The 25,555-nt window shown below is 40.7% G+C and overlaps 2 protein-coding genes across 2 annotated transcripts in view; both read right to left on the minus strand.

Annotated features, from left to right (window-relative positions):
* Positions 1–553: 553 nt before the first annotated feature.
* Positions 554–25,413, minus strand: AGBL3 (AGBL carboxypeptidase 3). The gene is made up of 15 exons (XM_065671773.1): positions 25,162–25,413; positions 20,574–20,702; positions 18,939–19,043; positions 16,361–16,499; positions 15,067–15,846; positions 13,382–13,544; positions 11,763–11,889; positions 11,223–11,320; positions 10,980–11,059; positions 9,839–9,905; positions 7,525–7,593; positions 6,141–6,198; positions 2,903–2,951; positions 1,583–1,791; positions 554–942 (listed from the first exon to the last, which is right to left on the minus strand). The coding sequence occupies exons 2-15, from the start codon at positions 20,689–20,691 to the stop codon at positions 686–688; spliced, it is 2,319 nt and encodes a 772-aa protein (XP_065527845.1). The 5' UTR covers positions 20,692–20,702; positions 25,162–25,413; the 3' UTR covers positions 554–685.
* The window catches only part of LOC136010492 (C-type lectin domain family 2 member B-like), a 40,792-nt gene continuing 35,859 nt past the window's right edge, over positions 20,623–25,555 (minus strand). The window contains exon 6 of the mRNA XM_065671830.1: positions 20,623–20,707. The gene's annotated coding sequence lies outside the window, so the exon portion shown is untranslated. The remainder of the gene's footprint in view (positions 20,708–25,555) is intronic.

The following is a 25,555-nucleotide window of genomic DNA, read 5'->3' on the forward strand; positions in this document are numbered from 1 at the left end:
TTGTTTTCAGCTGAGGACATTTCTGAAGCCAATATATGTATATTCAAAACTCCCAGTGGTCTATCTATAAGGCACATGCTCACCTGAATCCATGTATGGTTTTTGCATCCATGATACCCTTTAGGAAAGAGTTCCACAGACTTGACTATCTGTGTACAGATTTTATGTCAAATGTTTTGGAGTGTAACGTATTTGGTTTGTTGGTGAAAGGAGGAATGATTTTTACAGCTTATGACTTGAGTTTTTTTACTCTGACCAAGGAACGGTGGCTTCAGCTGCTTGGTGAATAAGCCCTCTACCTGAGAATCCCAGGAAACTTCCAAACAGAGTGAAGAAGGGAAAATAATACAAAATAAAAGGAAAAAAGAAGCAGGAGGGAATTTGGTTCTTCACATAGCTCTTCCTGGAAGTGGAGTCTGCATCAAAAAAACAGTAGGTATTGTTTAAGAAAAATTACACTTTATTTTCGGAGACTCCCTACTAAACTGGTTTAGAATGTGCGACACTTCTTCATGTGTAAGAGAAATTTCATGTATACATTAGCCGATGTGTGTGAACTTATTTAGTTTTATTAAAGAGCAAGAATAATTTTGATTTCTGCAGGTATCTACCCCCTTGCTGGTAGAATCATAATCCACAACCAAAGTCTTGGGAATTGTTTATGCGCATCAGATACATGACCCTTTCATGTTCCTTCACTGGCGAAAGAACTGGAGCTCACGAATATACGCTGGTATTTTGCAGCATGTTGTCTGTTCTTTTCTTCAGGCGGTAATGGCAGAGGGAATTGCAGTTTGTCTCGGCCCTGGCAGAATTTACTCTTCCCAAAATATACATCCTGTCTTGCTGTCTTGGTTTTCTGGAGCCTTCTGTTTTTTGATGGGAGCCTCTCCTTCATTTTCCTTTCTCCCTTTTTTGAATTGCTCTTTGCACGATCATGACCTGAGCCAAAAAGGACAAAAAACCCAAATCCATATCAGCTACTGCAGGGTCACTAGTTACTAAATAAGTACATGGCTTTAGTTTCCTTCACAAGAAACTGTGGTATTATGGCAGAAACATTTCCATTAAGAAAGCAGAGCCACAGCATGATTCAAACTCTAGTGCTAAAATGTGGGAACTTCAGCCGTAGTAACAGGACCCGGTTTTATTGCTGCAGTGATACGATAGTCTATTGACCCCTCTCTGAAAAGGTTAATCCCAATACTTCCCAGGATCAGACTGTACATCCTTTTACGGCATGCTGATACATATGAAAAGCAATGAACCAATGGCTAGAGCCTTTCCCACTAGTAACTACAGAAGGATAGTGCAGGGTCAGAGGCATTACCCTTTGCCATTAAGTTGAGATTTTCCAAGCTCTTTTTCCTTAGCTGTTTACAAAAAGGTTAATGAGTTTCTGGACTTCCAGTGTCTCATTTGGGAAGCTCCATGAAACCAGCTCTGGTATCTGCCACAGTGTAGGAGCTTTCCAGCACTGCTGATGTACTGCTACCATCTGTCTTACATCTTTCAGAAACCCACCAAACAAAACTCAATCCTGTTCTTTGGTGTATTTCTAATAGAACAATAATGGAGAAACCTGTTAAAGATTGAAATGTCTTCTCTGCAGGCTTGGAGACACTTTTGCCCTTCTGTTTCTTTATCTTCTGGGAGAACAGATTAAAGCTGGATGAATGGAAATTTTCTCTTGTGGATAGGATCATATCATGGCACACACTTTTTCCTGCCTCCTGAGGCACAGATGTCTTTTCACGATTTCCTTTAGCATTATGGGTGTGACTCTTGGAGCTATAACACACAGAGGTCAGGACAGAAAATATTTTATCTCAACACAAATTCATGACAATATATACATAAAAGAACAGAAAATCCTGACAGGTAAAAATTTATACCACTTTAGTCTGAGCATTTCCTTAGAATCGTAATAAATAAATACATAAATAAATAGTAATTTACTATATTTCACACTACACAGAACCACAATGCCATCACATTGTCTTAAGGACACTAGTGGCAATATCATGCAGCCACTATAACACTATCCCTTCTGAGTCAGCAGGAAGTACCCATCACAGAAGCAGTAGCAGGTTACTTTTCCATCACAGAAGTAAAAAGTGGTGTTTGTGGCAGGATCTGCTGCAATCTAACTGGCTGGCTAACTCCACTTTGCTCTGTTACCCAACAACAGCCAGTTGTGCACTCAGCAAGACACAGGACGTTGTATGCCATCAGTAGGTGGATGCTTATGAAAGTAATCCACACTGATAGTGTTACTGCCACGGGGCCTCACACACCCATCAGTGTACAACTTTCATTGTTCACCAAAGCACCAGAATGTAGAAGTGAAGGGAATGCACTAGCAATGAGCTATGCACCAGCACCATGACAATACTGTGATTTTAAGATACCCAACCATTCTAAACCAGTAACTGTCTGTTTTGGACTGTCTGTGCTACCTAGCCTGGCTTGGTCTTTATTTTCTCACCTCTGCCCTGTTTCTTAGTAGACATGTGGCCCTATCTTTTCCCTCCCTCCCAAGGCAGCAGCAATCATCCCTTCCTCCAGAAAAGGCCCAAATCACCGCCTGTGTGCCAGTGCACAGCAAAGAGGGGAAAAGGAGCTTCAGCTATGTGCTGAAGGAGGGGGTCTGGTGTTCCAGATGAGACGGAGGAAAGAGGATTCTCTGCTTCTCTAATGTCACCTTCCACTGCAGTCTCAACCATGGCATGAAGTGGCCAAGGACAACTGTCTAGTTTATGAATGAAAACCAATGAAGCAAAATGTCAGAGGAACATAAAAAGGAGAAGAATGAATTTGGAGAGAAATCAGCCTGGGTTCATTTTCTCACTCCTGCTTTGTGAAAAATGCTAGAAACCGGTAAAATAGAACAGCATCCTACCTGAGATCCTCTCCTACTTGTGTGGCAGAGGCTGCAACTGGCAATTCTACTGTGAAAAGGGAAAAAAAAAAAGAAAAAAAAAAAAAGAAGTAAAACACTGAAAGTGCCTATCAGATGCTTAAAAAAATTAAAAAAAAAAAAACAACCCAAAACACAGTGAAACACCAAAATTTTGTCTTGGCCAGGTCAGACTCAATAACTGGCTGAGGCTCATACAGTTACAGTAAGCAGAGTTACAGTAAGCAGACACTGCTGGGGATCAAGCCATTTACCCAGATAACTGATTGTGGGGATTAAGTCTTTCTTCATATTGAGCAGACCATAACTCATATCCCACCTCCCCTTCTTTATCTATTGCCTAACAAAGGCTACCTGGGGATAAAGACACTACGTAGCTCCCACGGAAATTGTTCCACTACACAGAGAACTGCAAATCGGGAAGTAGAGGTGCCAAAGGCAACACGACTATTTTGTGTTGGTAGCCATGCAACTCTGCTGTTCGCATTCCTAGTGTCTGCTCCAAAGAGAGCACATGTTTGATATTCAAATGACCCTGGACTAGAGTCATAATAGACGTCCATCTCCAGAGCATGAATACTATGTCAAACCCCACCAGTCAAGCAAGGTGGAAGTGGGAGCAATGAAGAGCTTGTGCCACCTGACTGGTCTTGCCAGGTGATATGTGTTCATAAGCTGTTCAGCTGCTAGCGCTCACTGCGCTGGTGCTCACTGGTGGCTGACCAGGTAAGAACGAGGTGCTCTAGGGCACCTTCGGACACAAATATCGACAGCATTTTATAGCTCCTTTTATTCTAAGTGAAGAGGTGCTTTATACAGTTAAGACTGAATTGTATTAGTAATACTTGACCCAGCTGGCCATAATTAAGTAGGGAGGGAAAAACACAGGGAAACATTCCAGTTATATTTACATAGGTTTAAAAAAATACATGAAGAACACAGGATTCCCTCAATCTATGAATCCAGTCCTTGCTTATCTGGGGCACGAAGTCTATCACAAGCCTTCCTATGAACCCTATCACAAACCATATATTCATCTGTTAGCTTTCCAGCTACCCCACCATTTTGGAGTTCTCTGTGTGTGGTTTAGGCTTTGGTACTGTTTTCTCTGGTTAGGTTCTCTAAGACAAAACCAAAGTAGTCATAAGGCAGAATAGCTCTGGGTGTATGCCTGAGAAAAACAAGACAGGAATTCAGAACCAAGCACACAGTCATTACTAAAACATACCACTACAGCATGACACTGTTAGATTTTCAGCACCCGCAGTGTGAAAATCATATGAATAAGGATCGTCCTCAGAATTAATTCCAGGATCCTTAATGTGGGCAGAGAATAAGTAATATGTTCTTACCTTCCTCTGTTTAACTGATCTGTGATAGCTCACTATGAATCCATAAATCCCTCTTGTATATAAACCCACAGATACTAGGGATGACTTTTATTATTTCTCAACCTGTCCTTACTGAGGAATTTTACATCTCTGCTCCTGAAAATAACAGCTGAAATACTCTGCTGTACAATTTGCTGGCATGACATCTGGAAAAGATTTTAAAGCTCTTATTTCATAAGAAGAATCCTCTTTTTTTTTTTTCTTTTGTAATTCTTGGGACTATCTCATGACGCTTGTTCAGCTGTGTAGGAAAGGTCAGAATTGAAGAGAAATGTGCTATCAGCTTTACAAACTTTTGGCAATAATATAAGCTGTAAGGATTTTTAAGTAGTGACACGATGCTGTAATTAACACCGCTCACAGGTGTCTGTTGGAATAACTAAAAAACAGTGGCAAAAATCAACTTGCGACACTGTGAGGTGAGGAAAGGCAGCTTTGTATTCAGGACATTTCTACTTCACTCTTTTCCTCACAGATAACTGGTTGGCTTTGTAAGCTTGACAGTGGGCTGTTTCCTATGGCTTTGTGGGTATCTGCAAAGCCACAAAGTTTGACACTAAGCATAACAATTTCCATTGTTTCTCAGTACTCTGTCCACATCAATGTTTTGAATTAAAACCCTAACACTCTACCAAACCCTACCCTTAAACTTCTGAATTCAATAAACCTTATGTTCCTGTAAGAAGCCTATTCTGTCATCTGTCTGATGAAAATCAGATTTTTAAGGCCTGAAAGAACCACAGGTTATGTCATAATTTGCTTCACCTACCATGAAAAATAGGTTAGCAATTTCGTTCAGTCTTCTATGACCCCTGTTGTAGACTGTGTGTTTGACTGAAGCAAGACAGAAAACTCACTACATCTGGAGTTTTCTGACTCAATGCCAAACCACAAATCCCATTTCTAATGCACATTTGTCTCATCAACTGCAGTCACAGGTTCTCATGCTTTCTTTTTCATCATCTCTGCTACTTTGAGCTGCTCTTCTGAAGAATGTTGTTATATTTTAGGGGACAACTTTCATTCCATGAAGTCTCATTTCATCAAAAAGTGACTGAACTCTCTTAAGTGTCTTGACTAGAGGTTGTCTCTGATTCTTAAATACTTTCATTATTTTATTTTTTTTCAATCTTAAAAATAATGCTAACACCAGAAGCAGTTAACAGAATTCGGTATTAGTCTCAGAGAAGTTCTATGTAGAAGTCAAGATAGCTTTTCCTTCCTTCTATTTTCACGTAGGTAAGAACCATATTTGTCCTTGTGGTATATGAACAGAACTCATGTTACGCTACTTGCTCTCTTTGACATCTAAATCTTCCCTAGATTTCTTAGCTTGCAATGACACAAGTCCTTCAGATCTGTTTCCTTAGCCTCCACATTTGCTTCTTTCATTTATCATCTGTACTGAAACCAAAAAGTTCTATAGGATTTGTTCTGCCCTGTTTGACTTTGATGAAAGTTTTCTTCTCTAGTTTCTCTGGACCAAATGAGCACATTATCACATATAACATATGTATGGTACTGTAGGTACCAGTATGTACCATACTGCCAATACGAGCAAATATTTTTTTCACATCTCTGGAACTTGCCTTGGGTTCAGTTTTCCTCCAGAGAGAGTGTTCCAGTCAGTAAAGCAGAGGGTAAGAATGCGATGAAGACAGTTTAAACTAAAGGAAAAGTAGGTCTTCTAAATGCTGAGATTGGGTGAAATCCCAGCCAAAGAACTCTGTACTTATCTTTTTGGAACATACTCTTTACTGAGGTTTGAGATTATAGGGAAAAATTGACTTCTTGGGATTTGAAGAATTAAACAAACATACAATGTTTACCTTTTTTCACTGGGTCAAAGACCTGAAATACCTTATGTTGCGTTTCAATGCCTTGAGCCTGTGAAACAGAATAGAAACACGAATGAATAATTAGTATTAGTTAGTTTCAAAAGACTGACAAAAAGGTTTTACCAGTCAGGCACTTTCTGGCTTGTTCAATGAGTGTACGCTAGGTTACGACAGGGGAAGTTTGGTAAGGGTTCAATAACAAGTGGGAAAAGAGTTAACACGTAAAGGCTGGGCTCTTTCTTTTTATCTTTCTTTCCTTTTCCCTTTCTATTCTCTTTCTTTTTTTTCTTTTTCCTTCCCTTCCTTTCCCTCTCATTCTCTTTTTCTTTATTTTCTTGTTTTCTTTTCTCTTTTTTCTCTCCTTTCTTTTTTTTTTTTTTTTTTTCTTTTCTCTCTTTCTCTCCTTCCACACACCACCACCAGCACTACACAACTCCAGCAGGAGGCAAGCTAGGCATTCAGTATTTGGCTCGATTTTCAAAAGCTCAGAGAAGTCAGCAACTTGTGTTCCCTTTGCAAGTTGTTGGGTGCTCAGCATTATAAAAAATATTTCCGTTAAATTCCTTTTCATGAAAGTAGGAACATAACATCAGACTACATTTTCATCTATGATTTTTAAGTGTGTGTCAACTACAGCGAGGCTCGCATTGTTGAAATAGTTATGTAGGATACCAAACAACAATAATAGAGAGAAGTGAAGTTTTAAAAAAGATTAGATCTTATATCAACTGTTCAAACAATGACCCTGTAGTAAACTTAATTCTATGGTGGTTGCTAGGGAGGCTAATGCTGAGTACCAAATCACACACTGACTGGTAGGAGGAGCATGACGCAGGTTCACAAATACTGCCAGCACAACTATTTCAGAGCCTGGGCTTGGTAATGATCCCAAAGTTAATTGTAAAAGTTTATTTCCTGTATCCCTAGAATGTTTTGTGACCTTTCCCTTTCTCTTCACAGCACTATACTGAACTGGAAAACAAAACAGAAAATACTTCAATGGACTTGGCAAAAAACTTGTTCAATGAAACTGGAAGTGAAACAGGTCCAGCTGAGGGAGCGAGGTGATAGTAGCTTTGAAGACTGAAGAAGAGCTGGTATCATCTCCAGCTCCAAGGCATATTCTTTAACAGAAAGATCTAAATGTGTTGAATAATGTATAATTTTACCATTTTTTCCTGCTCCAGACTTGCTGGTGTTGATACTTCATTCACAGATAAAATAGACAATAAAAAGCAATGGGCATTCTAGGTCAGCACCTTTTGGTGACAATATTGTTTGTCTAAAGTTCTAGTGATTGAATTAAGTTGTCATGTATCAGTCTCTGGTTAGAAGAAGAGCACAACATTTTTCTGCAGGGATGAAAAAGACTCACATTTTTGCTTTCATGACTTCTGTCCTTAGCAGTGCTGTGAAAATTTTCTCCTGATGCTTTATTTTTTTTCTGCACAGAAAATAGTATGTAACCATTTTGATTCATAGGGGAATATTATAGTTACAATGAAAAAAACAAAACAAAACAAAACAGTTGTAAATAAACATGATAATCACAATGCCAGAAGGAACACATGTGAGCAAGCAGTTTCACATTGAATTCCTTATGCCGTTCAGCAAATATTTATGAACCTGGACACAAACATATCATATTGACAAGGGACCTCACTTCCTACTCAATGGCTTGTTTATTTTTAGTCTGGGAACCTGGACAGCCATGTTTTCTTGGTAGTATTAATTGCCACTACTCTTTTTCCGAAGTTGCAGCTTCTGAAAAGAAAGACTGGCATAAAATGCAAAAAGGCTGGTTACACCTATTGAACCAATGAAAGCCTTAATAAAGCAGCTAGCATTATAATGTTCATGCATATAAAAAGAATAATACCCATAAAAATATTAATATGACTTCATCTTTCCAAACAACAGTTTGCGTTCTTTAGGCAACAATAACAGTGCTCCTATTTCACACGAGGGCCATAGTTTTCTAGGTTGAACACCAGTAAAGTGCTGTTGAGGGCTACTTACAACTCCAGCATGAATTTCCAGAAAAAAAAAACAAACTGTACCTGTGATATCCCTTGTTATTCACCTTTTGCAAATGCCTTTAAGAAATTCCATCAAGAATAACAACAAAAATTTTGGTAAGACTTTTGATCTAATAACTTTGTCACTGAAGTGGATCCACATGGGGCAACAGTGCTCTAATTCACTGTGTGAGAGATGCACGAATGCAATTCATACAATTTCATTGCACGACAGATGTCTTTGCCTATGTTTCACACAGAAATTACAGAACAGGACCTAGTGAAATTCAACCTAACTAATAGTTTTGCAATGTATATTTGTGTTTATAGGTATTGGCAATATAGGAATCAGGCTCTTCAGTGGCCAAAGCTGGGTTCAGTCCTGACCATACTCACCCTCTCCTATGACAGGGACTTGATGGGATGGGCTTTGTACCCAGAGGGATCTCTATTGGAGAAGACTTCCCCTCATAGTTTATTAAATTAGTGATTAATTCATAAAACACAATACATTTTAAAATAGAGAGGTTCAAGTAAGCTCCTAAAGCTGTGGTTTCACATACTGCTGAGATCTTCTAAGGGCTTCCTGCTACTGAAGGAGAAAGTCTCTTTTCCTTTGTTCTTTGTCCTACCTGGTCCCCCCCATCCTGCCCCCCTGTCCCTGCCCTGCCCCACCCCACCAACTCTGCTACTTTAGTCCCTTCTTCTGGCCTCCACCTGTTAAAACTGGTTCTGATACTCAAAAAACATCTTGTGTGATCTAAGTCATTAACACAGCAGAAAACCATCCCTTTTTTTTTTCCTGTGGTTGTTTCAGTCACTTCAGTTTTACACACTATTAGTATACACTCCTGATACTAGTTTCCCCTTTTACTGTTGTTTAGTTACTGTATTTATGTCACAAACAGGAAGCAACAGGAACTATTATTGTTGGCTAACATTCATCCACAAACTTTCTGAAAGTATTCACTCACAAGAAGCTTGTTTTGCTTATCTACAGGAAACATCTTGAGTAATAATATGGTAATCTCAGGCACCAAAGAAACAAACACCAAGTAAATGAGGACAAAAACCATGTTTCAACCCATTCTTTTCAGCCAAACAAGTAAATGCAGGTTTCAGGAAAATAAAATGTCTCATTGCCCTCCAGTGAAAGCACTCTGTTAAATCTGGGGCTACATCTGCCTATAAGCTTAGATGTAGACAATGCAGTAGTCTGATGCTGACAGCACTTAGCGCAAGTGTGATGACCTGCCTGCATACATGGGAGAACACAACTCCTGAACACTCTGAACTGGGTATCTGCGAAGAATGGCTGACACAGGGTACATGGGCACGATACTTCTTGTGCTTAAAGCTGATGTCCTCTTACACACTCTGACCCTCTATCTGCTTACTTAGCTGTACTGCAGAACCTGACAGGTAGAAAGCCACCTTCTTTTGAAACAAAACCACCACTATCTGGACAACCTAGGTTAAGCTATCAGGAAAATTGATACTATTGTTCCGCACTGTTCATTTGGACTGTGAACTCTATTGATTTGTTAATGACTATTCTGAGTGACTTAATGCTAATGTTCTTTGAAATAGAGCCTGTTAAACTGTAGTGATTCTTTCCCAAGTGGCATTCAGGACAGAGATGTAAACAGACAAGAAAAAGTCATATCATACCTTACTACCTAGTTTTAGCTGGTGTGCATAAAGATCACAGGAGTCTGGGCAGTCAGAAGTTTGGCTGCTGTGAAAGATAAGCATTGTTTTGTTTAATTTCCAAATTTGGTGATTGCAAACAGTAGTTTGAACCATTCATTCCAACCATTAGCATGTGTTTTCTATAGTAACCCTAGCTGCAGAGATGCCTGTCTTCCACATCCACATTTTAATTTTACAGACCTACAGCTAACCTGCAAGAAGTGGGCATCATCGTCTTAGAAAAAGCTTGGTTACTGAAAGAGATCTGCTGTATCCAGAGGGCACCTCCTGCTTCTACCTAGGTTTTAGTTCTGCTTCACACACCTTCTCCCTCCCCTCCTAAATCACACCCACACCATCTTCTTTGTTCCCAGAAAGTCTTCTCCTAGTTCTATGTGTCTCTTTTGCAGTTCAGGACCAGTTGTGGTCTGTGAAGCTCAGTTCTTGATTTCTATACTTTGGGCACCTCAAGTTTGATGAGATAGATCCAGCCTATTAATGTTCTTCCAAAAAAAGAAATGTATTAAAGTTTTATTCCCTAATAAATGACCATAGGGCCACAGCTGTTCGTAGTAAATACCCACCCTTTACAAATCACCTGTACAACTGATATTGCAGCTACTCAGAGTCATCACTGGCACAGGAGGAGTAGATCATGTTTAACAGGGGTATCATCTGGTCAGTGCAGGGATTCTTGCACTGTTATCAGTTACCCTGAACTTAACCCCTTTGCACAGATGGAATCAGACTAGTATCTTCCATGCTTAATTAAATTAGGTTTACACAAAACCAAATAATATACCTTATATTAGATTGCTCTGCAAAATGTAAGGCTGAAAAAAAGCGTATTGATTTAAATGATGCAATAGACCAAGCTCTGTATCAATGCACTTTCATTTTGTTTCAGGAAGGTCACCTGGGGTAGATACAGAGATCTGCTTCCAGTGAACTGGTTATTAAGGTTTGGCTATAAGATTTGTATGCAATTTCCTAAGGAGTATTAAATTAAGGACTGTGACTATTCAAAGTCTAATTTTAGTAACATTTCTAACACTTACTCTGGTACTCTTTATGAGATGCAGAGAACATATAATAAATGGTGGTATAACTGAATAGTTACCTGGAATCCAAGTCTAGCGCATCAGAATTCAGAACATTGGAGTTCACCCTGGCTTGCTGTTTCATTACACTTCCACGTTCCTCAGGCACAGATAATAAATAATAAGAAACATAAAAAATTTAGTTCACTGTTTTAAGAAAGCCATTATCAAATTGATTATTATTAGAACCCTATAGAGTATTATGTTTTGTCACAGTAGGATGAACTGAGGCAGGAGAAAAGTCATAGGGGTATTTTCCTTACCTCCTTATTAGGAACACAGTAGTTCAAGAGGGCATCACAGAAATGCTGTCCTATTGACTCCAAGTCTTTCACATTGAAATGAGTGTTTTGTCTGCAGCCTGCAGCATCAACAGGAGCAAGACAGAAATGAAAATGTCAGCAAACCTGCTGACTGCTAGGTACTGTGATATTTCAGGGTGGTGTCTGACTGCAAATTCACTGACAGATGCTAGACAGGTCTAGAACTGTTGTAGTTTTATATAAATGGTATTATAGATCATTATTCTGCCTTTATGAACAAATCTATCCACTCAGAGGAGGTAAGGCATAGTTAACTGATTCCCTAATCCAAAATTCCTAAAAATACAACTGGCTTTAGTTACAGCTTTTAATTTGCCATCCACTAACGTTGTTTCATGATATATATGCAACAATGCTTCTGGTGACAGAACACCAAAAAAGGGAAAAAACCATGAAAAAACACAATTTTTCCATGAAAAAAACAGAAGTAAAGGTCTTGTTTGATTATTCCTACTGAATAGCTACAGGGAATTGTCTTACCCAACTTAGAGCCACAGATAGAGGCTTCCAAAGTATAGCTGTTATTGATGCCCATCTTCCACATCACCACTCGGCCTGTGCCGCCTTTGCTCCTTCGTACTCTGAAACTGCAGTCTGGAAATGAGAACTTAAAGACAGGTACAGCATTAGCCATTGAAGTAAACAGAAAGATGCAATAATTAAATTTTAATCCTGCAAGGTTTTTCTAAAATTTATCTACCAGGCAAACAAATGTGAGTTTTCATTCTACTTGAATATTGCACAACATACCCCAGAAGATCATAGAATCACAGAATGGTTTCGGCTAGAAAGGACCTTAAGATTATCTAGTTCCAACCTCAGTGCCGTAGGCAGGGACACCTCACACTAAACCATGTCATCCAAGGCTCTGTCCAACCTGGCCTTGAACACTGCCAGAGATGGAGCATTCGCCAGTTCTTTGGGCAACCCATCCAGTGCCTCACCACCCTTACAGTAAAGAACTTCCTCCTTACATCTAACCTGAACTTCCCCTGTATAAGTTTGTACCCATTACCCCTTGTCCTAGTACTACAGTTCTTAATGAAGAGTCCCTCCTCAGCATCCTTGTAGGCTCTCTTCAGATACCGGAAGGCTGCTATAAGGCCTCCAATGAGCCTTCTCTTCTCCAGGCTGAACAGCCCCAATTTTCTCAACCTGTCTTTACTGGTGTAATGGAAATGCAGGTAAAGTAACAGTCCTTTGATCAGATTATTTCACCTGAGGATTTCTGAAACATCTAAATGTAATTTTTAATGTGGCTGTACTTACTGTTTCTAAATGTTCGGACATATAGACAGCTGACCAGCTGAGTTACCACAAATCCTGTTACATACCAGCATGTATATTTACTAAAAAGTTAGAACAGCTCTTCTCTCATGATTTAATATATCAACAGTTTGATGCAATCAATCTGAAGCTCATAACCACCTCATTATTGATATCTGAAGAAAACAGCATTAGCTATAAGTATGCAATGACACCTAGTAGTTCAGTTTGTGTGCTGTTTTATACCTGAGCCTTTGCAACCTTTCTTGTCCAAAAGCAGCTTACGGCAGTCAGATTTTGCCAGAAAATGATGTATTTCAAAAGCCATGATTTCCTACTAAACTTCCCCTCAATTGAAATAGCTTACACAGTGTGATTTTGACACATTTTTCAACAGAAGTTTTCAAAAGGATTAATCTGGGAAAACATTTTATCTTCTTTAGTTTCTTATTTACTCACTTGTTTGTTTTTAATTCTACAATATACTTTAAAAACATATCTATAAATACACAACATTTAATGTTAGGTTTTGACGTATTAAAGCAATGTTGCTTTAACATTCTGGTTTGGGCTGGTTTTTTCTTCATTCTTTTAAAAAGAATCTTTACAAAATGCTAACTTTATGTCTCAGTTCAGCACGATACATTTTTAAGTGCTGGAATTTCAAAGAAGTTAAAACTTCATACTCCAACTATTTCTAGTTTTAGCCAATTGAAGATTATTTCACTAGGTGAAATATGGTCTTTTATTACATGTGATATCTTAACAAAAAATTAGGGATCCCAGGTGGTGCTTGAATTTTGAGGCAAGATTCTAGCCAGACTTTTGCTCACCTTATCTGGGCAGCTCTTGCTCAGCAGGAGCGGGAAGACACGTGGATGCACGTACGGTGCTTTCGCCTGGGGCCTTCTCTCACAACCATACATGAAGACATTTTGTTTCCTGTTGTGACCATGGATGTCACAATACATAAAAACATCACGTTCCCCCATCACTCTGTAATACAGGACAACAGAGAACAGTGGTTTGGTTTTTTTCCTCCTCCACCTCCGAAACTAGTCTGAGCTAGTATGTTATACTGAAGCTCACTTGTAACCTAAAGAACAAGAATTCAATACAAGTTCCATATTCTGAGCTCTAACTTAAACCTTCAGTGTTGCTAGATTAGAGCCAAACTACTCAGTTCTTCTGAAAAAAACCCACTTGTCACTGCACAGATGTAAGATATAAATGTATGCATCATCAGCCTTTGTCCATGTGTTTGCTCTTACTCCCATGCTCAGTTATATACATTCAGCTCTTTAGAGGTATACATGATCCTACTGTACAACTGAAATCTACTATTCTTGTCTGCTGCTCTTTCAGTATTGTACGTGTTGAATGATAAATGCGGTACTATTACGAGACTGAACGACTACTCCTTTTATCAAACTGAAAACATCATTTTTTTTTATGTGCTAAGATTCTGCAATATATTCTTGCTTAACTACTGAAAAAAACTTTTCAGGTAGACACATTGTGATTTAGCAACCCATACCCCCAGTGCCCAATTTGTGTTGAAGCAGAGCTCTCCAGGGAAGATATGATGGCACAACACTGTGTCACCTGGGGCTTTACTCTAGGCAGGAGCTGGAAATCCACGGTGGAACTAAGAAGGAAGCAGTAATAAACATGTCTGTTGCAGCTGACAGTAGCTGAATACGAGGCTAAAGGTCAGCAGCACTTCAGCAGACACTATTAATGTTAATTATGGGGCACTCACAAGCACAGGCTTTCTCCATTTAGCAAAACAGAGAGGGGAACTGTTGTGGAAAATAAGGAGAGGCACAGTGCTCATTCCTTGAAAGCTAGGGACCTACATGCCAAAACAATCATTTGGAAGAACACAGATCTTACTTTAAACATGCTGTAACTAGATGGAAAAAGTCCCGTTTGTATTAATTTGTTACAGAAGTTAAACCAGAGGGCTTTAGTTTACTAGCTGAAGGTTTAGTTTAATAACCAAAGGTTTAGTTTTATAGACAGAGTATCAATATCCCTGTAACTGTAAGTCTGCATAAGAAATCGAATGTATTTGTAGCAAAACATAGAGCAAACTTGGCAATCTTTGCTGTCAAATAGACATCTGGGATCTATTCTGAACCTAACTTAATTCTGTGACATGGTTGTATGTGAGAAAAAAAGAAAATTAAAGACATAAGGAATTTGATAAGTAGATTTTGGCAGAGGACAGTGGAGAGAAGAAACACACTGAAAATGTTTTGACAAAAACTCCTATTTTGGAGATAGAACTTATTACCAGGAATGGAGAAAACATGTTAAAGGAAAATCTGTACGATACTGAAGGAAAAAATAACCCACTCTGAAATGCAACTGAAGGTAAACAAAACAGTCAGAAAGGTTGGGGTTGCAAAGATGCAAAAAATAACAAAACAATAGGGACACAGAGAAGTCACAATAACAAAGAGACAGCGGAAAGGTAAATCATCTATTCTGAAGGGAAAGAAAATGAGCTTACCTTTTGATCATTTTTCTGGTATACCAGATGGAAGGATAAAATTTCCTCCCATTAGATTTGTATTTGCGGTTCAAGTCCTGACCTGTTAAAGAGCAGCGGTGATTTCCCACAATCACACCATCTGGATTCAACATGGGTACTACTTTGAAGACAAAATTGTCCCGCAGGAGTTGAGCTTTGCCTGAATCGCCAAGAATGTAATCCAGAAAGCCCTTCATTATCCAGGAACTGTTAGTTTCTCCTGGATGCACCCTCGCAGTTAGTATCACAGCCTTCCTCTTGGTGTCCTTGTCACTTTTAGATAGGCTGGTGATAGTTAAAGCATACACTGTGTTTCCTGCCAGTGAACGGCACAAGATATGAATCTTGCAGAATTTGGATTTCACTGGATCTTTAGAGATGGCCACCAGGTATTCCTGCAGGTTGGAGTAGGTGTAAGGATAGCAATGGGCAAAGTAGCAGGTGTCTTGGTCATAAGGGAATTGGAATGTCCAAGTGAGTGAGAAATACTGATGTCCATCTTGGCCCACATTGGTTTTATAATACTTGATATCATTTCCAGTCCTTCGCCAGCCAACCTTGTGTTCCTTAGCATCAGCTTCTGAGTACAACAGTGGCCGCAAGCCATGTTTATACAGGCTGTTCCACTTGGTAAAGTTGACAATAGTGAAGCGATATGGCATCCCTGCCTGCGTATTGCTTACTTGGAAGTAGTACCACTGAGTGTGTCTGCTTGTGTAGAGGTCAGTGCGCAGGGTCAGCTGGTACTCAAATTCATTGCTGGTGGGCAGAAAGAAGACAAAGAGTTGCGATGCTGGTTAGTAATGTAGCATGATGCAGTGTCAAATAATGTGGACTGCCATGAAAAAGCAGTGAATCACGCGTTGAGTCAAATTTACACTGTCATGAATTGAAGTCTATGTAGCTGCCAGGAAAAGATGCCTAATTGCACCAAGTGTGTCAATAATGCAACTGCTGCCTTCATTCTAATAATAATTAGGACTTCTAAAAACATTCTCTACACTATGCTTTAAGGGGAGGTGCTTAAGAAAAGGTGTCGAGTTTGTGTGGGTGATTATCACCTCTAGAAAACATTTAGTGCTATGGAATGGCTATCAGACCATTTCAAGTGAAGGCTACCTGAAACTACTTTTGAAGCTTATCTAACTAATGTAAGAACAATTTACAAACCCAGTCACACATCCTGCCCAGACACTGATAGCAGTCTGCTGACAATAACAACACTGACGATAACTACATTGTAATAAAGAACAAAAAAAAATCAGAAACTTACACTTTGACCACCTTCTGCAAATTCCCACTCTCAAACCGTGCTTCAAAGATCAGTGTGTTATCCCCCTCCTGAGGAAGGATCTGCTTCAGGGGGCGGAGATCTTTCACTTGAGAATACATAAAGCAGGAGTTTTTGTCAGCTAGGGGAAGGAGCAGAACAGATGTCTTTGAGTCTGAGTAATTTTAAGAAATACCTGCATCCTTCTGAAAATTCCTTCTAGCAACAGACAACTGCAACTTCAAAGCTGAACTCTGACACTTGGGTTAGGGCCAGCTCAGGGTAAAGAAGCTGAAAACTGAAGGTATTCCAAGCTGAAACAATGTACTCTGTGTTTCAGACTGATGATATCAAACCATATGTTTATCTGCCAGAAGTATCCCTAATTCATAACTTTCTAACTGGCAAAATGAAGGATTTTTACTGGCAGTGGGGCACTGACTGACAGGCTTTTGTATTCTCAGCTCCTGTATTCTTGCTTCTATCTCCTTACAGCTGGATCCACCCGAGGAGAAACTGTTCCCTTACCATGCTGCCAAGTAAGGGGGACTGACCCTGTACCATAAAGCAGGGTTAGAGCTACACAGCAGTCCCTGTTCAGATCAGAGCTGTGTTTGCCATTGCTTGTCTGAGGCTGTGGTAGAGATTTATTCTGCAGCAGTCTTATTCTCTCCGGTAGTTTCACTAAAGCTCTGACAGTACTTACAGTACAGTGAAAGTCAAGACTCCTGTATGTCATTCTTTTTATTCTTTGAATCACTGTTGCCATATATACAAAAGATATACAAATATGCAAAAGATATATAAATATATTTTGTACATGGCAACAGTGATTCAAGTAATACGGCCATATTCAGTGTATTGTTCTCCGTGACTGAAGTTAACTAGAGACCCACAGGTGTCTTCATTACAGAAGGGCTGTTAACTTTGCTAGCTGGGATACCTACTTGAATAATTACTTTCTGTTTAACTGAAATTCCACTCACAGTTTCTCTATCCTTCCATTCCTCTTCAAGCTCTTCCTTAACATCAAGGAAGCAAAATGTTTCAGTAGTTAATCCAGTAAAACTGTTTCTGGAAACACAGACTCATAGAATGGTTAGGGTTGGAAGGAACATTAAACCTCATTAAAGCTCATCCAGTTCCAACCCCCTGACATGAGCAGGGACACCTTCCACTAGACCAAGTCTTGCTCCAAGCCCCATCCAGCTTGGCCTTGAACACTGCCAAGGATGGGGTACCCACAGCTTCTCTGGGCAGCCTGTTCCAGTGTATCAGTCATCTGTAACAGCCACATTTTATAGAATGAAATGCATGCATAAAACCTGGGATCTCTATCATGGTATTTTATGTAAGTTTCATTAATGAAGTCTGGGAATCATTATACCAAAACACACACTTTGCTGGAGAGTTGTACAAGCCAGAATAAGAACCACTTCCAGTTGGCTGTGCATAAAGTCCAAGTTAGTAAAAAAGGGCATGGAAAGCTGCATTTTTAAAGAAGAGCAACTAAAGGACCATGACAGAAATCACTGTCCTTGTTTGCACAAATGTGGGGAGCTGGAAGTCAGGGTGTTCCTCCACATCGTATTCGTTGCAATAAATTAGCAGGTCCACTGCAGAGGGCAGAGGTTCCTTCTTCATCACACAGTAGGTACCAGTTTTCTTAGCCACCAAATATAGCAACCTACTAGTGACAGGTAATACAGCCATACTGCATAAGTAGCTAATTTAGCTAATTTCTAAATAAACACAATGTCAAAAAGTATCAATGCTTTTCAGTATATTGCAAGATAACACTAACTGTGTTGACCTCAAGAAAGATACCAGCTCCCCTTCAGTACTGTGCTTCTGAAAATTTTATAGCCACGTCTAGTTACCCTAGGATTGCAAAACTATTATTATCCTTTCTATGTAGCAGTAGGTCAGGCACAAAATCAGCAACTGACAGAAGTTCCAAGTTCTCCGAGTCATCTGTACCAACTTAGCAAACACATGAAAGAATAACTAACTCTGATAATCAACTGGTGATGATGGAATAAGGCAACTAACTCCTTTCAATTCTGTCTGATTAATCCCTGCCAGGCTTAGGAGCCTGTAATCAAGCACTTACCCAGTCTGGCCAGATTTTGTTTATGTCTTGGCAAAACCACTATAGCAAATAGGATAACAAAATATTTTCCCAACACAGTCCTCAGTGTTGATCCTGCAGTTACACAGCTCTCATCTTTTTTACTTTCTCTTTTGGTTGTTATCTTTCTCCACTCCTATTTTCATAACAAACTCATTTCAGGCTGCTTCGTAGTGTTGTTATTCACTGAGAACAGTTGTTTGAGCTGAGCTGGACTTCTGAGATAATTAACAGTATGAACCAAACTTACGGATGACAAGCCAGCTGTATAACTACGTAACTCACTTCCTTCGCTATCCATAGGAAAAACAAATTTATTCCAAAGTGGTTTAAAATAATAGTAGAAAATCATATTGATTTCATCAGGCTTTAAATTAGGTTCACAAAGGAGATCAAAGCAGGTGCTTCATCTGTCTACAGCTGACAATAAGTTTCTCAGAGTGTTCCCACCTTCTTCCAGATAAATCACAGTGCCTTTGTCAGGAGTTTGGCACGATGGCATCATCTCCAAACCTGTTGTAGTGTACAATGGCTCAGGGTTAGTAGGTATCCAATCTGAAAAAATAAGAGAGACACAAAAAGATTACAAGCAGGAAGAGTGTATGAGAGTCTTCATAATATGAAGGACACATCAAAAAGCAGTTAATCTTATTTAAACCAGTTGCACACAAACGAATAGGAAAGCCCCCTTTTGAACCTAATTTTTTGCACCTGTGAACAAATCTTCACTATAACTAAATTAAAATACACATTGATCTGTCCAAGGACCAACTTTTGCTGTGTAAACTTGCCTCTTCCCTGCACAGCTTGCTTACTACAGATGAGACTGATAATGGTGAACATTAGACAGCATTGGTACTGTTAGGAAAGCAGATGCCCCAACTACAAAGTCACTGACTGCTGACGACACTGACAGCAGATGCTGCATGACTATAATGCAGTGTAACCATGTAACTCACATGGCATCTACCTGGCATTGCCAAATATCTTTTGAACACTGATTCATTCTGACAGTAGGCCTTTTCTCACTGTAATACTCACAGCAGTCCTGTCCCATTCCATTCAAGATACTGGGATCTAGTTTCAAAGGCAAAAGAATCAGGGCACAGCTGTTTCCATCCCACTTCTGCATTTCCATTTCTACTGATTACTTCCAAACTGCAATTGGTTGTATCTAAAAGCACAGGGGCTGCTCAAATCGTCACTGTCCCAAAAAAGGCTTGCTGTATGTACAGACTGCATAAAAGCAGTTATTAGCTTATGTTCATATTTTACTGTATTGCCCTGCAATACAGTGCTGATATTGCTAGTAACAGCATATGAGATTAGTAAGACTTTGAATTTGTAAGACCTCAGGACTCAGGCTTGTTGAGTTTGCTCTGTCTGAACTTTTCTTTACCTGCCTGTAGCTTTGTTTCACTTAATTTAGCTGTGACAGCAATTTTTCTAATTGACCAGGTATGCATGGCTAATTTGCTTTATTTTTGTTTACTTTTGCGTGGTACAACCATAGGCTTATACAGACAGCAGTAACAAGTTGTTTTGTGTAGAAATGGAGACCTAGAGCTGGACAAAATTTGCTTTAGGGGCAACAAAGAGAACAAGGAAATAACATCTTACATATGTAAAGAACACTGTATGTGGTAAATTCAAACGTAACATAGAGCTGCAGACTGATGAAGAAAGAGAAAGGTGTAAGACTAAGCATGCAAACATAAATGATCCCAGAGTTGTCTAGATCCTAGAATAAGGAAGAAGATATCATCCTTGTATTTCTCCCAGCAAACGACTCCAGAGGCTGACAATTCTGAACAAATAGCTTCTTGATTCCACCCAAAGGAAACCTCTACAATGAAACTGCTGGCCACAGGAACGGAAGGAGCAGTGAAAAGAAAGCCAGAAGGGTGTAAGTGAAGCATACATACAACATTTTAAACTACATTATTATTTTTCTCCTCTCTGTAGCAATCAGATCTGGACTAATAATGATTTGTTTTCTAAGATTTCACTTAAACCGACAATAAATTCTTGGTGTGCCTCCTCTTTGCCCATACACAAGATTTTAAGCATAACACAATAACTTACCAATGTGCTCAATTCTGTCTCTGATGACTTCACATTGGTGTGGCCAATACACTAGAGAAAACTGGCTGGCAGTTGACAAGTCATCCAGATTCTGAGGCTCCCCAGGTTGCGGTTCCATTGCCTCCGAGTCTGTTCTGCCATTGGAAAAAGATAAGCACAAACAGAATCTATAAGAAAATCTATAAGAAAAGAACCCTCACATCAGTCTCTCTTGCTCTTCCAAGTGGAAACAGGCTGCAGAGATTATCTACATGAAAAATAACATAATTAAGCATGCCACAATAAAATGACATCGCACTAAAATGGAAATATAATGCTCCATCCTATCATTATGCTCCATATCTTAAAATCACACAGAATTTAAAAATAGTGTTGAATGAACAGTTAATTCATTAAACCACAAAGCACATCAAGCATCCAAATACAGCAGGGAATAGCTTAGTTGGGTTTTTACAGAAAATGTTGGCACCTTTTATTATTATTGCTTTATTACTAGTGTGTTATGGTAATGCTTACAATCTCAATGCCTGAGTCAAAATCTGTACTGTGCAATATTATACAAATCATAAAATCATAGAATAGTTAGGGTTGGAAAGGACCTCAAGATCACCTAGTTCCAACCCCCCTGCCATGGACAGGGACACCTCACAGTAAACCATCCCACACAAGGCTTCATCCAACCTGGCCTTGAACACTGCCAGGGATGGAGCACTCACAACCTCCCTGGGCAACCCATTCCAGTGCCTCACCACCCTAAAAGGAAAGAACTTCCTCCTTATATCCAATCTAAACTTCCCCTATTTAAGTTTGAACCCATTACCCCTTGTCCTGTCACTACAGTCCCTGATGAAGAGTCCCTCCCCAGCATCCCTATGGGCCCCCTTCAGGTACTGGAAGGCTGCTATGAGCTCTCCACGCAGCCTTCTCTTCTCCAGGCTGAACAGCCCCAGCTTTCTCAGCCTGTCTTCATATGTGAGGTGCTCCAGTCCCCTGATCATCCTCGTGGCCCTACTCTGGACTTGTTCCAACAGTTCCATGTCCTTTTTATGTTGAGGACACCAGAACTGCACACAATACTCCAGGTGAGGTCTCACAAGAGCAGAGTAGAGGGGCAGGATCACCTCCTTCAACCTGCTGGTCACACTCCTTTTGATGCAGCCCAGGATACGGTTGGCTTTCTGGGCTGCGAGCTCACACTGAAGCCAGCTCATGTTCATTTTCTCATTGACCAGCACCCCCAAGTCCTTCTCCACAGGGCTGCTCTGAATCTCTTCTCTGCCCAATCTGTAGCTGTGCCTGGGATTGCTCCGACCCAGGTGTAGGACCTTGCACTTGGCATGGTTGAACTTCATAAGGCTGCTATCAGCCCACTTCACAAGCGTGTTGAGGTCCCTCTGGATGGCATCCCTTCCCTCAAAACTTACTACACACCATGTATGTAACAAGATAGTACTGGCTAGCACAACAGGAGAGGTAACAATTTGATGCTATCAAATTCTGTAAAGCAACAGAGACATTTGGAGGAGGTAGAGGATTATTTTGCTCATCAGCAAGGAATTTTTGAAAGTTGTGAGAAGCCACTTGAATGAAAACATGACAGGCAAAGAAAAAGCTTTGGAAAAAATCTAGTAATCAGATGATTAGGACTAAGGTATTGTGCAGTGATCTCAGTACTGCCTAAAGCTAATAACTTTTCTTTGTCATAGGTATGAAAAGATACCTTTTCAAAGCATTCCCTGTCCTTCCTTCTATCTGCTTATAGTAGGCCAAATGATAAGAGCTTGGTTCCACGGCAAGTTTTCTGTATTTGCTTTGCTCTGAATCACACACCAGCACCCATAAGACCTATGTTACCAGAAAAAAATATAAATCTCATCAGCTTTAGACCTATTTTCTAGATCCAATTCTCCTCACAATAAACAAAAGAATGTAGTAAAAGAGCTTCACCTGAAAGAGCTGGTTTAGATGGCATCGTGTGCGAAAAGTAAAGAAAAACCCAGACCTATTTTTAAACTCCAGCGGATACCTAACTCTAATGGATATCTGGCTGCTATAACGCAAATCAGTAACCAGTGATCAAGGGCATGCTGCAAGCTAGAACTAAGGTAACTATTCATCTAAGATCCATAAAGTGTGACTAGACCTACCTCCAGATTTGTTTAGACCTTGACAGTTAGTGAAAACTTGTATCTTTCTCCTTCCCCTGCCTTGCACCCTGTAGTCTTACAGGGAAAATGTAGGGGGATAACTGAAAGGGTCTCAATGTGTAAGAACAGCACATTGCTGACTGTCTTCCGTCACAAGTGAGTTAGGGGGCTAAAAAAAAAATTAAAATCAGCAGTCCACAGTAGGACAGCGTGCAATTGTCTGCTGTCAAAGAGAACACCTGCCTCTGAAAGCCAACCGTATCCTGGGCTGCATCAAAAGGAGCGTGACCAGCAGGTCAAAAGAGGTGATCCTGCCCCTCTACTCTGCTCTTGTGAGACCTCACCTGCAGTATTGTGTGCAGTTCTGGTGTCCTCAACATAAAAAGGACATGGAACTGCTGGAACAAGTCCAGAGGAGGCCACGAGGATGATCAGGGGACTGGAGCACTTCCCGTATGAAGATAGGTTGAGGAAGTTGGGGCTGTTCAGCCTGGAGAAGAGAAGGCTGCGTGGAGACCTCATAGCAGCCTTCCAGTACCTGAAGGGAGCCCATAGGGATGCTGGGGAGGGACTCTTCGTCAGGGACTGTAGTGACAGGACAAGGGGTAAGGGGTTAAAACTTAAACAGGGGAAGTTTAGATTGGATATAAGGGTGGTGAGACACTGGAATCAGTTGCCCAGGGAGGTTGTGAGTGCTCCATCCCTGGCAGTGTTCAAGGCCGGGTTGGATGAAGCCTTGTGTGGGATGGTTTAGTGTGAGGTGTCCCTGTCCATGGCAGAGAGGTTGGAACTAGATGATCTTGAGGTCCTTTCCAACCCTAACTACTCTATGATTCTATTTTATTTTGGCTTATGGTGAGAGTAAGAATTAGGCCAAATCTGCATGGTCATTATTATCCTGTCCACCAGCTCAAGGACTTCTGGACCCTTCCCCTTGTCCTCTTTTGTTGCCCCAGTGCATCTCTCATGAAGTAACAGTATCCCTACTGTTGTGTGAAAAGCTAAAGCAGCAAACTGATGTAAGAAATAAAATGCTTTTCAGCTGCATTAATTAACCCTCTGATCCCACTCATCAAGCAAGCCTGAGAGTAGGAGAGGCGAAGGAAACCAACAGCTATGATAGCCTTCCTGGTGGCAGCTAAGATACATGTCACTATTATCCGAAAGCAATAATGAATACGTGAACTTGATGCTGGGGAACTGAGGCGTAACACTTGGCAAAAGTTAAAAAAGCACAGCTCTGCAGCCAAAGTGCACGGGAGCCACGAAAAGCAATCAGCAACCCGGCGTTAAATTTGAAGCACATTGGCAAGGCAGCACTGAAACAACAGTGCTCGTCACCTTCGCTGCACATAACAGAAGTTTTATTTCCTGGGTTTTCAATCTGGTCCCCCTTCAAAAATACCATGTTCAATCAAGAGCCAATTCTCCTTCCCGAAATACGAATGCTGGTAACACCAAATGCATTTCACAGCTAGTAAAAATACTATTTACTGCTCCAATGTACATTCACCGTATTTGCAAACGTAATACGGGGTTCCTAAAAGCCTGCTAATCCACCACCTGATCAGGAGCTTGATTTTTATGTATGTGATACACAGCAAGGTCCCCAAATTTAGTTCACAGCCACACGTGCTCTGGGATGCATTCCGGGTGCTTGTAGAAACGGTCTGTTACCTGAGCTGCTTACTGATTTTCTCGTTATGATACAGGGTCAATGAAATGTACAATGTATATCAAAATCACTTTGTAAATTGATAGAAAGAACATGGATAGCTCTGTCATAAATAATAGTAAAAGAATTTACTTACTTTATAGAAAAGGGGGGATTGATACAGGGTTAATGAAATGTACAAAGGAAAATACAGGGGATTGTATAAGAGAGTTAGAAGAATCCCTTGCTTAAACAAAAGTATTGTCTGCTGTAAACACCTATTATGCTTACTACTGATGCGGGGAGGAGACAGAGGCCTGATTCTACTGATAAGCAACTATTGACAAGGAAATGCGAATGTCTGGGTCTATTGATAAGGGGGAGAAGCTGATGATTTATGGATGAGATACTGACCAAACCCTAAAGCCATGCGCGAAGATTAAAAGGTGAAAAGTTTAAGAAGAGGAAGACTCATTTACTTCACCTTGAGACCCCTGCCCATGACCACAGGGGGCACTGCGCAGGCGCAAAGGACCTTCTAGCTCATTATAATACGAAGGGGGGACAGATACTAAATATGTATAGGCCTATCAGTAATCTAATGCATATGTATGCCTTAAGGGAATAAATGTAAAGGAAAAACGACCCTGGGTGTGCATACTTTGGAGGAACGATCCCCATGCACCTCAGCGCTGAATAAAGCATACCTACTTTACAACTTTAACGAGTTGTGGAGTCAGTCCGCGTATCAGTTAGATGCGGCTGGTTCTAATTACAGCTAACTTACCCACGACCTGGGACCACCTCAAACGGGGACCGACGGGATTTACTAAGCTGCCTTCCTGGCGGAGAGACTGTCCCGACTTCGCCCCGCGGCCCGCCGCCGGGCTCGGGTCAGGGTCATACCGGGGAGGCAGCGGCTCCGCCGTGAGCCCTCCCTCCAAGGCACGGCCGCGGCCCCGCGCCGCCAGCAGCAGACGCCCGCCGCGTCCGCCCCAGAGCGCGCAGGGAGCCGCGCAACCGCCCGCGGCACCCGCCCTCTCCCGCGAGAGGTCAGTGCGGGCCCGGCGGGGCGCCGCGCATGGGCCAGCTGGGGCGGGTGTTGCGCCGGCGGCCCGGTGTGCCGGGAGCGGGATCAGCCAAGTTGGAGAAGGCCTTTCAGGTCACCAAGTCCAGCCGTT

The sequence above is a fragment of the Lathamus discolor genome, chromosome 1 (assembly GCF_037157495.1).
Source record: "Lathamus discolor isolate bLatDis1 chromosome 1, bLatDis1.hap1, whole genome shotgun sequence".
NCBI lineage: Eukaryota > Metazoa > Chordata > Aves > Psittaciformes > Psittacidae > Lathamus > Lathamus discolor.

What these genes read in the sequence shown, in the direction of transcription:
- AGBL3 (XM_065671773.1), bottom strand. Translation starts at nt 20,691, where the DNA reads ATGGAACCGCAACCTGGGGAGCCTCAGAATCTGGATGACTTGTCAACT. An exon ending in AGACAGAATTGAGCACATTG is followed by an intron (nt 19,044 to 20,573) that starts GTAAGTTATTGT and finishes TTATTTTTTCAG; the next exon opens with ATTGGATACCTACTAACCCT. An exon ending in CAAGTAGGAGAGGATCTCAG is followed by an intron (nt 1,792 to 2,902) that starts GTAGGATGCTGT and finishes TGTGTGTTATAG; the next exon opens with CTCCAAGAGTCACACCCATA.